Source organism: Pteropus alecto, unplaced genomic scaffold, assembly GCF_000325575.1.
Source record: "Pteropus alecto unplaced genomic scaffold, ASM32557v1 scaffold25, whole genome shotgun sequence".
Classification (NCBI taxonomy): Eukaryota; Metazoa; Chordata; class Mammalia; order Chiroptera; family Pteropodidae; genus Pteropus; species Pteropus alecto.
The window spans coordinates 22,514,822-22,531,270 of NW_006441955.1; the positions used below are offsets into that span (position 1 = coordinate 22,514,822).

The 16,449-nt window shown below is 37.1% G+C and overlaps 1 protein-coding gene across 1 annotated transcript in view; it reads right to left on the reverse strand.

Moving 5' to 3' along the window:
- The window catches only part of SLC44A5 (solute carrier family 44 member 5), a 123,079-nt gene extending 107,452 nt beyond the window's left edge, over positions 1–15,627 (reverse strand). Inside the window, exons 1-2 of the mRNA XM_015595072.1 lie at positions 15,549–15,627; positions 8,571–8,655 (exon numbers count right to left, since the gene is read on the reverse strand). Coding sequence (XP_015450558.1) covers positions 8,571–8,655; positions 15,549–15,627 — 164 coding nt within the window. The remainder of the gene's footprint in view (positions 1–8,570; positions 8,656–15,548) is intronic.
- Positions 15,628–16,449: the final 822 nt, after the last annotated feature.

Sequence of the window (16,449 nt, forward strand, 5' to 3'; positions counted from 1 at the left end):
AGCAGGAATCCTTCTTTCCATCACCAAAACAATTGACACTCGACACTCAGTATCTCTACTCTATTCCCACCTTACCATATTACACTATGGATTAAGAATCTCCATTCCTGCCAAAGGCCAGATATTCCTACCAGTCCAATTGTGTTTTGAATTCTATCTTCAGGATTTCATTTTTATAATTTCCTCTTCTTTCTCTTGCTGCATCAATGTCCTGGATCATCCCCAGCCCCACACACTACCATGTTCTAGTATGTCCTATCTTCAGAAAACTCTACTTTGATCCCAGATTCTCCTCATCCTCCAATGAAATTTACTAAAAGAGTTGTCTCTAGTAGCCACCTCCGGGTTTCCACCTCACATTCCCTAACTCTCCAGTCAGACCCGAGTGCCCATTTCATCACTGAGATTGCTTTTGATGAGGTCACTAATGACTTTCATGTTGCCAGATCCAATGGTCACTTCTCACTTTTTACCTTGTTTGATTTCTCAAAGCAGTCAACACAGTTTTAAACAACACAACTTTACAAATAAATAAGTAAAAAAGAAAACTCTTCTTGGAACACTCTTTTAGCTTCCACAACATTGCATTCTTCTGGTTTTTCTCCTAAACCACTGGCTGCTCCTTCTGTCTCCTTTGCTCACTCTTCCTCCTCTGCTTCTCCTCCAAATGTGGTCAAATCCAGAGATTTGTCCTTGGTCCCTTCTCCACTCTCCTAAGTGATCTCATCCAGTCAGCTGGCTTTAAATGTTATCTATATTCCGATGACCCCCAACTCTAAATCTACGTTCCTCACCTTATTCTTCACTGAGCTCTAGACTCGCATACAGCATCACCACAAGGATACCCATTTGACATCACAAACTCAACACGGCCAAAACAGAAGTCTTAATCCTTGCACTAGAAAATCTGCCCCTCCCTAATCTTTCTGTTCTTGGTATAGGGGTGCATTATCTGCCCAGTTGTTCAAGTCATACATCTAGCAGTTTTCCTTGACTCCTTTCTTTCTCTCATCTCTTATATCAGTAAGTACTGTCTGTCACCTCTACCACCAGAGTATATCCTGAATCTGTCTCTCTGTGTCCACTACCATCACTCTAGTCCAAGCCACTCTTTCACTGAGACAACTACAAAAGCTTCCTATTGATCTCCTTGCTCCTGCATTTGGACTCTTAAAAGCCATTTTCCACACAGCAGTCAGGATGAATTTTAAAAATATAGATTAACTCACTGTCCTACTAAAATCTTCCGATGGCTTTTCCATCACACTTACTGTAATGTGCTTGCATGGATCTCCTACCAACCTGTCCCCACCCCCTAATTCCATTCATCAGGCTGCACACAAACTGGCCTTCTTTCTGCTCCTCGAGCATACTAAGCTTTTCCTGCTTTAGAGGCTTTACATTTTGCTGTTCCTCTGCTTGAAATGTTACGTCCTCAATCTTTGCATGACTGGCTCCTACTTATCATTCACTTCTCATTTAAGTTGTCACCTCCATAGAGAGGTCTTTCCTCGCCACCAAATCTAAATTAATGCTCACACACACACACTCAGCTAGGCACTATCACATCACTCTGTTTTATTTTTTTTCTCTTACTTATCATCCTATGAAACTGTCATGTTCACTTCTCAGATGTTGTCTTCCCTGTCTCTTCCTCTTCCAAGAAAACAGACACCTTGTCTATCTTGCTCATCACTATATCACTAATGCTAAGAGGCAACAGGGCATGTAAGAGATGATCAATAAATATTTGCTGAATGAGAATAAATGAATATTAATCATTGGAGTAGGAGCTACATGAGACATCCACCGCTGAGAACCAGACCCTTTGATCTCTTGCCCATGGCTGTACTTCACACATTGAACTGTAAAGTCTTTTCAATTGTCTGTCTCTTCTATTATTTGTTAACTCCTTGAGAACATTGATATCCTATCTTTGTATTATTACCAACTAGCACAATTCTCATCATATTGTAAAGTATACTATAAATATTTGCTTAAGGAATAAGGAAAAACAAGGATGAGGAGGAAGCAGTGTGACATAGAACCTACAGATAAAAACAAAGTGACCCTCAAATGAGGCTGAATAATGGCCATAGCACTATCACATGTCAGGCGAAACATTGACCATTTTTAAGTGAAGATCCACTTATAGGTTTGAACTCAAGGACTTTAAAATCATTACTTAAAGCTTTTGCTGAGATGGTATCCAAATCCTACAGCATTTTCAGTTGACATTAGTGATATATGAGAGTTCAAGTTCCTAAATTCCAGAGTTCTCTGAACTATTTGCATTGCTAGGACTTACGAAATACATCTCATACTATTTTTCAATTCAAGTAGTTTTTATGAAGTGTACACAGTATGGACTCGTGTATACTATGCCGAAGCAAGTCAAAGGTTTACAAGTCCCAGCACAAAAAGTTCAGCTTATTCTGTTTATCTCATTCTTTTAGTGTCAGATATTGAGTGTCAGAGCAAAGTCATTAAAATGTTATGACCATTTCCCCGACCTGTGAGCTAAGTCTGAAAAAATAAAGTTCAAGTTGCTACAATCAGCACCCTGTGGTAAAGGCCAGACATTATATTCTTAGGACATGGAGATGGCATTTATTTATTTATTTATTTTTTAAGAGGAAAAACTCTCTTGAAAGAGGATGTAAATTTAAAAAATCTTGAATTTTTAAGCACAATCACAGAAGAAATAACCCTATTCTTCACAAACAGAATACCATCCAAGGAGTACGTGCTCTAACTAGTGGTATATCAAGGCGGGTGGGGGGAAGCCGGCCCTTATTATTAATTACTCACACATTTACAGAATGTAGATATCCATCCTCCAAGGGAATTACAAACCAAATATAAGACAATACATGAGTACCAAAAGCTAGAGAGAAATCACAAATAGCATGTGCTAAAAGCCATCCACAGCAAAAGCTGCAGGATTTCAGTAGAGAGAAGGTATGCCGAGACCAGGGTAAGAGGAGGTAATCCTGAGTAGGGTCACAGAGCAAGGAAGGCTACCATGTGATGTGACAGAAAGGTGCTTCTCCACAACTTGAGAGAATAGAAAATAATTCTGCTTTCTGAGAGATACACTATGAAATCAACACATAATTAAAGCAGAGATGTACATAGTCACCTCAGTGAGACTGCAAAGTCCAGCAAACTTTGACTTTAAGCTTCTTGAATTTATATGAATAACAAAATAGTAATGATTATATATCTATCGACAATTGCTTTTCATATAAATGGATTAAATGCTGCAATCAAAAGACATAGGGTGGCTGAATGGATAAGAAAACTAGACGCTTGCATATGTTGCCTACAAGAGACTCAATTCAGATCGACAGACTGAAAGTAAAGGGATGGAAAAAGATACTTTATGAAAATGGAAACAAAAAAAGAAAAGAAAAATCTAGGGTAGCAATACTTATACCAGAAAATATAGACTTTAAAAGAAAAGCTATAACAAGAGACAAAGAAGGACCCAGTAATCCTACTTCTGGGTATTTACCAGAAGAAACCCAAAAAACTACTTCGAAGGGACAGGTGACTCCGTATGTTCATTGCAGCATTATTTACAAGAGCCAAGAGGTAGAAGAAGCTTCAGGTAAGTACACTATGAAGGAAACCAAGAGAAAAGAGGATTTCAAAAAAAAAAAAAGTGGTTGCCCTTGTCCGATGTTGCTGCAAGATTAAAACAAAAAATGTTGCCCACTGTACATGGAAGATGGAAGTCTCTGGTGACCTCAGTAGCAGTTTGAGAAGCATGGGGAATAAATCTCTATTGGAGAGAATGTGCGGAGAGAAAAGAGAAATAGCAAATAGAGACAACTGAAGCAAATACAACTATGCAACTGCACTGATTAAAAGCAAAAAAGAGGCTCGCCATTCATTTCCTGTCCTTTAAAATAAAGTTCACTCTCCTTACTTTTGAATACAATGCTCCTCACTATCTGGGCTCTTGCTATCTAAGTAATTGTATTTCTCGACTTTACTCTCCCTTCTATCATGTAAGTACTTGCAATACTCTAACGTGAATCATGGAGAGTCTCTTCCTTCACACATCTGGCCCTCTCCAGGTTACTCTTTTCCCTTTCCTACGTAAAGCAAAACTCTTACAGGTCCTTCATTACCTTTCAAGCATTATAATATCAAGCAAGCAGTACCACCTCCTTGCCACATGATTTACTCTCTCCTGAAGGTTTCCATTGCAACCTGCACCCTTACACTTTTACATCACTACATTGCAGTCTTCGGTTTGACTGCAACACTGCTCTCCCCTCCTCCTCCAACACAAACATACACAAAAGGACAAGGACAAATTGTTAAGCTTGGGATCATATTTAGGAGGTATGTGTCCCTGGTTCTTGTCCTAAGATCTTGTAAAGAGCAGTATCCTCTGAGTGCTTGCTAAACAAGTTTCTAAAATGCTAAATTGATTCTGTCAAATTTTTACTTAAAATTCTTCAATGTCTCCTCAGAGGCTATAGAATAAAACACGAAACGCATTGGTATGGTGTATGAAACCTTGGTGATGTTGCTCGTTCTTACCTCTCCAGCATCATTTCTCCCCACCTCAGCCTGATCTTCACGCCTCCTCCCACCACTGTGATTGGTGATTCATGCATGCACACTCTGCATCACTTCCATGACAACTGTTCTCAGGCCTCTGTACTTTCATGTGTGCTTCTGACTTTTCTTGGAATGTCTTCAAAAACTAGTTCAAGGGTCAATTCTGCTCTGACTCTCCTTTCTCTACTCTTAGCAATGCTAGACACGCTCTCTCTTATTTCTGGAGCCCCTGTCAATAACTTTATCACCATTACATTAATCCCTTGATCATCTGCCTTTCCTATCTGCAAGCTCCCTTGGACAGGAACTTTGCTAAGTTCATCCTTGTATTCCTAGCACCTAGCACAGTGCCTGGCATATAAGAAGCATTACAAAAGTAATGGATGCTTTTCTTTACATCTTTTGATTTAGTGTGCTTGAATTATTTTCATCTTTATTACAAATAATTTATAGGTGGTGACTTTTTAAAATGCAAAAACATAGGAAAAAGAGCAAACTAGCATATTGAAGAATAAAAGGCAGGCTACGAATTTTAAAGATGTGTGTTGCTCTACATCTTCTAGTAAAAAGAAGTCACACTGATAAATAATTGATCACATTATGCCATTTGCTCCACTCATAATGAGGTGAATAAATGCCAGGTTTAGAGCATATGTTCAATTCACATTTGCATTGCAAAGAATTAGCCATTCAGGCAATTATTTTTATTTTTCTTTATTTACTTCCATACTTTTAGACACTTAAAGCTTTTTGAAGGAAGTGCTATGAATATAGGCTTTTTATTTCAAACTATTTTACAAGTCAAAATGGTTTGTAGCTTCTCTCAGACATTTTACAACCTAAGATGTACATCTTTTTCTTGAACTTTGCATGCTTTTTTCTATAAAATTTTCTTCATATTTTACCATGATCATAAGTCTTACCTTTAGATATTTAAGTCTCCTGTACAGTGACAGGAAGCATACCAATTATTTCAACAAGAAACAAACATGAGAACTGCATAAATTTAGGAGACAGCTTTGTGTTATCACAATAATTTGAGATGTCCACTTGATAACAGCACTTTAGAATTCACAAGAGTGTGTGGTGAGCATCAGCATAGTACTTTATGTGCTTTATCACTTAGGTCAGAAGCTGAACTCTTCCATCTATGCTTTAGCATTAAAAGTTGATTCACAGAGTCATAGAATTTCAAGATTGAAAAGGACTCAGAGGTCATTTAGTCCAACTCCTTTATATGAATGAATTCCCTCTACAACATTCCTAACAGATGCCTCTTCATTCTCTCCTAGAACCCCTTCGTGACAGTGAACTTACCACCTTCATCCAACAGTTCGGGTAAAACTAAATGCATATTATGACAGATTTTCCACCTTCTACAAAATAGTTATTTTCAGCATTTTAAAGCATACCAGTTTGATTAGTATGAGTCATATGTCCTTCATCTATTTTGTATATAAGAGAGGCAGGGAAAGGCAATTATGGAACATGGCAAGGCTTTCATTTCTATTTACCTGTCTACTTATATGCTGCCTTTTTCTAGAAAGGATCTTAAATGAAGTGACTTAAAACACTTGGATGCAATAGAGTTATTAAAATAGAAATAGAAATTCAAAATCCTGAAAATAAATTCTTGACTCAAAGGCTAATCTAGTTGTTGGCACTGAAATTAAATTTATCCACAGGCTTTCTAAAGGAGAAATATAGTGGATTACACAATTCTCTTTATCTGATGGAAAAAAAAAGTATACTAATTCTTCATTAAATAAAAATTTTTCTTAGTTCTAAGTTACAAGAGGAATTTCTCATGCAGCATCTTATAAAAGAGACTTTTTTCTTAGTTTTTATGTACATTCATTTTACCCTCTAATAGACTGCCAAGAATAGTACTGAACTCTCTCCCCTGAAACATCTACAAACTTTATAACCTCAATTCAATACTAATTAATCTTTCTTAAAATTCTGTTGAATACAGGGGACAAAATATGGGCACTGGATAACTACTTTTCCAAAAGGGGCTGGTAAAACACCTTAAACTATTAAAATCACTTTTTTTTGGGGGGGAGGTCAACATTATGGGGCAATAGCTTCCATATGCCCATTTGTTCTTACTATATGAGAACCAATGAGAAGCTGAGTTAATCTTTCCTGCTGTGTTACCTTCACTTCTTTTGGAAACAACTACAGTTACACCTAACAAAACGATGCCCTTGTGAACTGAGAGAGGTGTACAGAACATGGTGGATGGCAAGCAGAGATTGCTGTAAGGGGATCTGCTTGAATATCTGATAAGACTTTGGATCTCTCAGAAGGAAAGTGACATGTAAGCAATGTCACTTACTCTTTAAACACCCCAATTATTTTCCCAGGAAGGGCATTATAGAACCCTTAAGCCTGAAAAGTTACAAATGGGCCCACGGTGTCTTCCTATAGTTAAACCCTTGATTTTATAATACTTTTCCCTGTTCTTGGATTGAAAAGTGGGGAAGGTATTGCTACATAATGACCATTTCACCTTCAAAGGCCTTTTTGGTGCCTAGAGTATCACAAAAGGCCCTAGGTAAAAATAAATTACTTTCGTCATAGTGATTATCAAAGTTGTTTAGACTTTACCTGCACTACCTGGTTCCATCATTAAATTCTAAATAACTGAAGACAGAGAGATCTAACCTCCTTCTCCACACATGAAGCCAGCCAGGCCTAACTCTGCTTCCTTCTCTATGGCTAGAAAACACACATCTATAATCTATATTTTATCTGTCCAAATGTGGCAGCTCATTTTTACTTCTTTTTCTTCTTCCTACTCCTCCTCCTATTATTATCATTTTTATTATTATTATCATCCTTATCATTGTCATTATTATTACTGTGGAAGAATCTGGATTATATGTAGAGGTCCCTTGAGACCAATAAGCTAGATTCAATTCTCACAAATTAGTTATTGTAACATGAATACAAGTACAGCAAAAGTAACCTCCATATTGAATGCGGCTATTTGTATGCCGGATAACAAAATGTATTCACGGCTTTACCATGGAGAGAATGAGAGAGATTTCAGGTTTATTCTAAAGAAGACACTGGTATATCTTTGAAAGAATAACCCAAAACAAATGATTTGGCTTTTTACGGAATTAGAATAAACTGAATACACATTTATATAAAGCTAAGAGAGCATAGGGACATAACAGTAAATGCTAATGTGCATGGTGATGGCTGGCAAACGCAAATAAGCATGCTGATCATTACCGCACATCACAGTTTATTATGACATACAACTGCCAGAAATCAATGTCAAAGCTAAGCAAAACCCAGTTACCAACAAGATAATTTTCTCTTCATTTTTAGCTGTTCTATCCTGCAACTCCCCTTTGTGATTAGCAGAAAGCCTGGGAATAAAGGGCAAAAATAATAATAATAAAAGAGGTTTATGAGTTACTGAATAATTTTTAAATGCTATGCAACCTTGAGGGAAAAGCATCAGTTGAGACAAGTACATATTTCCCTATAGTATTTTGAAATGTCCTAAAGCATACATAATGCATTAGTGAATGGTTGTCTCAAAGAAAGCTCTCCGCTTTTGGAAGCTGAATAGCACAAATACCTGGCGTGGAAGAAGTTGGCATAGCAACTCTGGATTTGCAATGGTGAATCACAGAGTAAAGAGGTGCATAAAATAACTACTTGAATGTGTTTGCCTCTTCACAAAGTGGTTAAATTTTGTAAAGCATTTTTTTGAGGCTTCTCTTTTTGAGAAATACAAACTCTTCAGTCAACTTAAAGTAGCACACTTGCTGAAAAGAAGAAGATATTCATGACTCATGGAAAGATTTATTCTCTGTATTTTCCCTGTATAAATAAAGTGACATTTAGGCTAAAAATAAATCATTTCACCCTCATAGTAGAAACAATTCTCCATTGACTGGAAAATGGTACCAAAAAACAAGCTTTCTGTGTTTGTTAAAAAATATATTCCCAAGAAAAGAATTGCTTACCTGTTGGCAACAGGGCCCTTGAAATTTGGATCAAATGTCCTTGGATTACCTGCATTTAAAACAGAGAGCTTTTTGAGCATATAATCTGATAAATAGCAAATAAACACATATAAAATATTAATAAAGAAAAATCTACATCTTGGCTAGTCCATCACTCAGTACAGTGTTGAAGTCATTCTTTGGTCCAGTGAGACTTCAGTTATGCCTTGGTTACATCTATCACTCCTTCTCTCTCTCTCCAGTAGGAAGCAAGACTAAAAAGAGTTGTTAAAGACCATATTCTACACACCCTATAAACATATCCTCTCACTGTTCTGAGTAGCAACATTATAAAGTGCATATCGGGTCGCAAAACTTCAAGCCCTACTAGCCTGCAAAAACAATTTTACTATCTGCCATCACCAAGTATCGCTGGGCACTTGCGAAGTGCACAGTATGACAGAAATGCCTGCTTATCCCAGTTCTCCCTTTCCTTCAAGAAGTTGGAATATTAGTCACTGCTGATCTCCGTCATGTTGGCTATATGGAATATACAAATCATTATTATATTATATAAATGTCATTTTTGTGGATATTTTAAGATCTACTACCAGACTTCATGCCATCTGGAGAGAAGCCCTCGTCATTCATTGTTGCATCATGATTGCAATATACTGCCCTTGTCTCTTAACAGTACAAGGAACACATGGAACGGCTTTTTCTTCCTTACATGCACTGTATGGGCAGAGCTAATAATAAGTTCTGTAAAATCATTTCTGGACAAAGATCTGCATTTTGCAATCCCCAACCCTGTGACTCGTCCCCCTTAAGCTAAGCACTACCACCTCTTCTCCTGGGATTTTGCCCCTGTATGACGGCCTGGTATTGAATTAAGGACAGAATTTTAAAAAAAAAAAAACTGAGCAAAGCCTTCTGTGTGTCAGCAACCTACCTTTGCCTGTGCTCTATGGGGAAATTAAGCCAAGGACTCAGAGGCCTCTTCAATGTAATCATGGGTTGATGGTAGAACAACGGAAAGGGAAAGACAGACTTGTAACAGAAATCCAAAGCCAATTATTTAGCAAATATTCATAAATTGAATGCTGCGAGCCCTGAGGGGATAAATAATATCTCTATATAAGGCATGGTCCCTATCTTGGAGACCTTACAATTGATGTGATTGGGGTAAGATCCACATATTGGTCCATTCAACAAGTATTTCTTGAGATTCTTTATATGCCAAGCCCTGTGTTGTACCACATGAACAATGAATACACAGCTATTAATAAGGGTACTGAATTGTGTGATATTGGCCGTAGGTGTTGCAAGAGTTCTGAGAAAGCTGGTTTCATCAAGGAATAGAGCAGTCAACAGGGTTCGAGAAATGTGATTTTTTTTGTGTGAAAGGCTGGAATAAAACAAAAGGGAAAGAAGAAACATTCCAGGCAGGTGAAACTAGAACTGTTAAATTCAGTAACTATTTATTGATCACCTGTTATGTGCTCTGCATGGAAAGTGGCACTGCAGGGGATACAAGGTTTATATGTACTAAGTGCTTTTATGCTTTATTTTGTTTACTGAGTAAACACAGTTTCTATCTTCAACAAGCTAACAAACTGGTGAGCAGGGGGAGAAATAAGAAAAGTACACAAACCACTGTAATATAAGGCAGAATACGATATCATAAGGGTGGTACAAAGAAAGTGTTAGGAGAATTCTAAGGAAGAATAGGTCACATTCAGTTAAAATTAGTCAGGAAAGGTTCCTAGAGCCACAGTATTTTAAGATGGATAGGTCAAGTTTAGACCTGAAGAGATTAACGAAGTCACAGAGTTCGGAGTGAATATCACCTTTGTGGGGATGGTTAAAAGAACAACCTGATTGGAGTACTGGATAATGGGATAGCAGGAAGAAAAAATAAAGCTGGATAGCAGGGGTCAGACTACAGAAAGCCTAAAAAACCAGAGATAGAAGTTATTTTATACATCTGAGCCTCAGGGAGTCATAGAAGGATTCTGAACACAGGGACGACAAGGAAGAGCAATTTGGCAGCAATATGCACGTTGTATTACAAAGTCCAAAAGAGACCAGCTGAGACCAAGTAGGAGTCTACTGCAATAATTGAGGTGAAGTTATGTGAGCTACCGCCAAAGTGGTGATAGAAGTAATGGAAAGAGAGATTCAGGATTCATCACAGAGTGGTCGTGTGGCTTAGGGGTCAAGAGTAATAGCCCTAGAGTCAGACTGTCTGTTCTCTGTCGTTTACTATCAGAATAACCCAGACAGATCATTTCACATCTCTGAAAGTACTTAGAATGGTGGTTGGCATTTAGTAAACCTCCAATGTATGTTCATAATTAGCCGTGCAATTGCATGAAAAGATAAATGGTAAGACTCAGGGTATAAAAGAGAGAAGTCAAATATGGCTCCAAATCAAGGGACTACAGATCTAGAATTGTGATTCTCAGTCACTTCCCATCTTTTACCTTGGTTTAAGGAAAGATTGATGCTATTGGAACAGTTGGGAATGTTAATAGGTGGAAAAAATTATACAGCTGTTAGAAAAAAAAGAGCACGAGATTGATATTGCTCTTTTTGAGTTTGAAGTGACATCTACTTGAAAGTCTAGCATTCAACTGTAGTTAAGAAACTTCAGCCTTGGGTCAAGTCTTGAAATACGTATTTGGAAGTCATAAAGTTTATGTCATGAAAAATGATGAACTCCATAAAGAAGAACATCAGGATCTGTCAAGTACATAGAATGACATTATCATAATGACAATAACAATGATTTTTAATGTTTAACATGATTTTAGCATTAGATACTAAGCACTGTACTGTTTTTATGCATTATTTTGTTTATTTTGACACAATAACCTTATTATGTAGGTGTAATGAAAACTATTATAAGTCTCATTTTATATATATAAAAAACAAGGCGTGGAGAGGCTAAGGAACATGCCCATAGTCACACAGTTGATAAATGATCCACCTGAGATCCACGTTCTGCCCAGTCTCACTGCAGCAGAACAGATCCTGCCAGTCACATCCTGCGATGTCAACAATGATTCCTACTCAAAAGGAAAGTCTGTAAAATGTTTCCTGTTTCAGACAGTCTGTGTATACTTCAGTGGCAAGTTCTCTGACACATTGTCAACTGCTCTTTTTCTGATTGCTTGTCTGACTCTGCCTCCCCAAAATAAACATGTTACAGGGTGTTTAATCCCCCTTTCCCTGGGAGCTGACCTCCTCCTTCATCCTCAGGAGTGAGTCTCTAGCAGCCAAGTTTCTCCCATGTGCCTATTCCCTAGTTTAGACACGTGATCCAAGCTGGGCCAGTCCTTCCTGGCTACTCTATCCCAGGAATTTAGAATTAGAATGAACAGTGAGTTAGTCACTGCAAAATACAAAGTTTGAAGACCAGAGAAGAGAAAGTTCGTTTTCAGAAAGGAATTACTGAAGCAAATATACAAAAAGAAGCAACGATGGAAGAGCTGGTGGACTTTAGCTTCCTGTTCTGGTCCCTGAAGCCCAGAGTTGTTTTTCATGAGAGATTTTGTATAAAGGATACAAAGTCCCCTTCCTTGCTTTTTTTTGCTAGTGTACATCAGTTACTGGCAACCGAAGAGTCCCACTAATATACACACTTGCCTAGCTCGATTTTGATTTCAACAGCTCATTGTAACCACATTTATGACATTCTTTCAATAAACAGGTGGAGGAAATTCAGGCCAGAAGAGTTTGGCAGGAGATAGTGAAAGTGCTCAAAGAAAGGAATCTACAACCTAGAATACTTTTTCCAGCAAGGTTATCATTTAGAATTGAAGGAGAGGTAAAAGAGTTTCCCAGACAAACAAAAACTAAAGGAGTTCACTACCACTAAACCAGCCTTACAGGAAATATTAATAGGTCTTCTTTATGCAGAAAAGAAAAGATCATAACCAGAAATAAGAAAACAGAGGAAAGGAGGGGAAAAAATCTCATTGGTAAAGGCAAACATATAATAATCACAGTGAATCAACCACTTTAAAAGTTAATAGGAAGGTTAAAAGACAACAGCAGCAAAATTCACTATAACAATAATAAATAACCAAGAGATGTACAAAATGAAAAGATACAAAACATGACATCAAAAACATAAAGAGGGGAGGAAGGAGTAAAAATGTAGTGCTTTTAGATCCAGTTGAACTTAAATGCCTATAAGCTTAAAATAAACTGCTATAGATATAGGTGGATATATATGAACTTCATGATACCATAGACCAAACTATACAAAAAACACACAAATAAATAAATAAATAAATAAATTGATAGATAGATAGATAGATAGACAGACAGATAGATAGAAAGGAATTCAATCAAAACACTAAAAAAAGACAACAAAATATGAAAGATGAATATTTGAGATGAAGTCCGCTTTAACGAATCTCACATTTGAATAAGACATATAATTTCAATGTTATGTGGTAGCCATGTTAGAGACATGCAGAGGATGTCATGGGGTTCATGAATGGTTAGGGGTCTCCAGGTCCTGACTGACTTGACCCTAAACTTTGGCTCAACTTTCTACCAATCCTCCAGCCCCATGTGCTCTTTGACTTGGATCTTGTACGCTTAAGTGGAACACTAATGCTGGAATTCTTGCTGGTCCAGATTTCAATTCCCCAAACTGGCTCAACAGCTGAAATATTGCAAAAACTTTGGAGAGATACAAATTTCCAACCCTTCCACACCAAGGGTTGTGTATTTTAAAATACACTTTTTTTTTTTAAATGTGTATTTTAAAAAAGTCCCATTAGATAATTCTGCTGTACAATCAGACTTAGCACTAGGCTACTTGATTTATCCTGAATTTCACTTTTAACTTCTATCTCAGTTTATACATAGTCCTTAATTCTAGCTGTACATAATGGAGCAAATCTGATGGAATAAGAGAAAAGCAAATCATCATGATTTGTATGACCTTTGGGAAACACCACAAACAAGGATAAGAGGAAGAGAAACAGTTAAAGGAAGAGAAACAGAAAAAGTGACATTCAAGAAAGTCAAAGAATTTTAAGAAAGAAAAAAGGGTTACAAATTCCGCAAGGAAATAATTATTAAGTAAATGCTTATTTGTACCATGGACTGCGATAAGTGCTTTACACACGGATATGCCATTTTGCACAATTCCACATAGAACAATGTCAATTGTACCCCCCTTGAGCTATGTAATAAAATAGCAGTGCTATATTTGTTATGTCATATAATGCTCTCAATAATTCTGTGATTTCTATCATTATTCTCTTTTTGTTTTACAGATGAGAAAATTGAGGCACAAAAAGATAAGCAAATTTGCGCTAGCCCACTCAGCTAACAGGAGGTGGACGTGTGATTGGAAGGCAGACAGTCTGACTCCAACGCCTGTGTTGGGCCCCTTGGTAGTACCTTTCTCATTAGTGATCTTAGAGAAATTCCACAGATGAGTGAGGGGAGGAGATAGGTTGAAGGGGGTTAGAAATTTTCAAAGTATTTAGGCTGGCTTTCATTTGGGGTATGATTTGTACCTCACAAAGTGAAAAAGTGGATTGCAGTGTAAATGAAATGCTATTGTCAAATCTGTCTGAAAAGCTGACATATTTTTATTGTAAATCCTGGCTGCCTTATATTTCAGTTGAAAATACACTAAAACCACAGTCGGATGATAAGATTTAGCTGATTCCATATAGTAATGACAGCTGGAAAGTGATGACTTCAGCCTGCCCATGTGCCAGCAGAATTTGTATTGTCATGCAAATTTTTATTTCCTGAAATCAATACAGAGCATCACTTTTTCAGAGGCCTTCGTGTGCTCTAATTGCATCTCTAGAATAAACAGACTGCAGGGCCAGCTAAATAAAAAAAGCCACAATGCTTCACTGTCATCTAGCTTCGCTAGCTGAATACAATTCATATTTCTCACTTAAAGAAAAAGAAAAAAAATTAAGTAATCATATGAAAAGCTTTTTAAATTCACATGACTCTTTGATCGCCAAAATTATTAGGACAAAAAAATCACTAAAAATATTCATAACAGACAGTTACACATTTGTTATTATAGTTAACGGTTTGTATTGCACTCATACAATGTAATTCTTCTGACTAGAATAATTCACAAAGATTAAGAAAAATAGTCCAGGTAATTAATTCAATTCATGGGTGCAGATTTCATACGACTCTTTTGAATGCAAATGGCAAGATAAAGCAGCCAGTCATGCTTGAAAGACACTTTTCTTTAAAAGCAATCTGTTTCTCAAAGAAAATGACATTATAACTACCATTGATTAGTTATAAAAAGCAGAAATCTGGAACATTTAACTTATTCCTTCAGTATACTCTCCTTCAGAAAATCTAGTGTGATTTAGAGAGCAAAGGGGAACTAAAGTGGGTCAAACAAGTGTGTTAGGACTTAGAACTATTATGAGCAAGCAAGTCAGAAACTTTCCAATAAGCATGGAAAAATGGTATAGTACAAAATTAAGTCTTGCTTTAATATTCAACGAAAGCCAGTAGAGAATTGTGAAGAATTAAATACTTGTTTTAATTTATTTTTCAAACATGTTTATGGTTTTGTGTCTACAAATGAGGGCCTGCCACTTCACCCAAGGAAAGGGTTCCCCTTCTACCAAGTTTCAACAAAGGATAAGGAGCCATGTTCTTTGCCATTTCTTACAGGATAATGTTTCTACTTCTCAGCTCAGTAATATGGTCTTTCATGATCTGGCCTATCTTGTCTGCCTCATCTCCTACTATTCCTCATTTCAAACTTGGTCTTCTAGCAATTCTGTATTGCTCTGTTTCCCCTCCAAAATCAGATGTTTTGCATAGTGCCCTTTGAATAATATGACTTTCCCCTCTTTGTTCCCTTGGCAATGGCTAAAAGAAGTTTACAGTTCTTCTTTCAAATTCCCAGTTCATCCTTGAGGTAAGAATAAGGACCAAGACATTCTACCGGCCATTCTGCCAGTGGGTGGATCTGACCTGACTGGAGACTAATGTTGAGAACTTTCGTATAATCCATTCCACAGTAGCGAATTCCACCAGTCTTTGAGACATACATACTTCTATTATTTTCAATTGTTGTACTTAGTATACAGTACCACGAGGCCTTTTTACATGCTTTGATAGACAGACATCCACATACTAATCTCCCAAACTTGTGAATATTTTACCTTACACAGCAAAAGAGACTGCAGATGTGATTAGTTGAGAACCATGAGATGGGGAGATTATCCTGGATTATCTGGGTGAGACCAGTGTAATTACAAGAGTCCTTAAATGGAGATGAGAGAGATAGAATAGTTACAGAAGGAGAGGTAACAATGTAAACAAGATCAGAATGGTGCAATGTGAGAAAAACTCAACTGGCCACTGCTGGCTTTGAAGATGGAAGGGAGTCACGAGCCAAGCAATGTGGCTGTCTCTGGAAGTTGGAAAAAGAAACAACACGAATTCTCCTCTAGAGTCTCTAGAAGAGAATGTGGTCCTGCCAATTCCTTGATTTTAGCCCACTGAGACTTATTTTGGACTTCTGACCTCCAGAATTATAAAATAATAAATTTGTGTGGCTTTAAGCCACTGCATTTGTGGTAATTCATTATAGCTGCAAGAGGAAGCTAATACACATGACTACTTCTTCTATTGGATTAATAGCTCCTTTAGGGCAGAACTAGATCTTGGTTATCGTTCTATTGCTATTACCCACTTTGGTGCCTGATATAGGCACCAAAGATCTTGGTACCTAACCAAGACCTCTGATATATACATAACAGAGACTCGATAAATGTTAATAGAGTAAATCTAAAAAAAATGCTAATGTAATTTTGAAATCTCATAACTTTAATTTAGGCTATGAAAACACAAATAGATCAATCTTGACAAT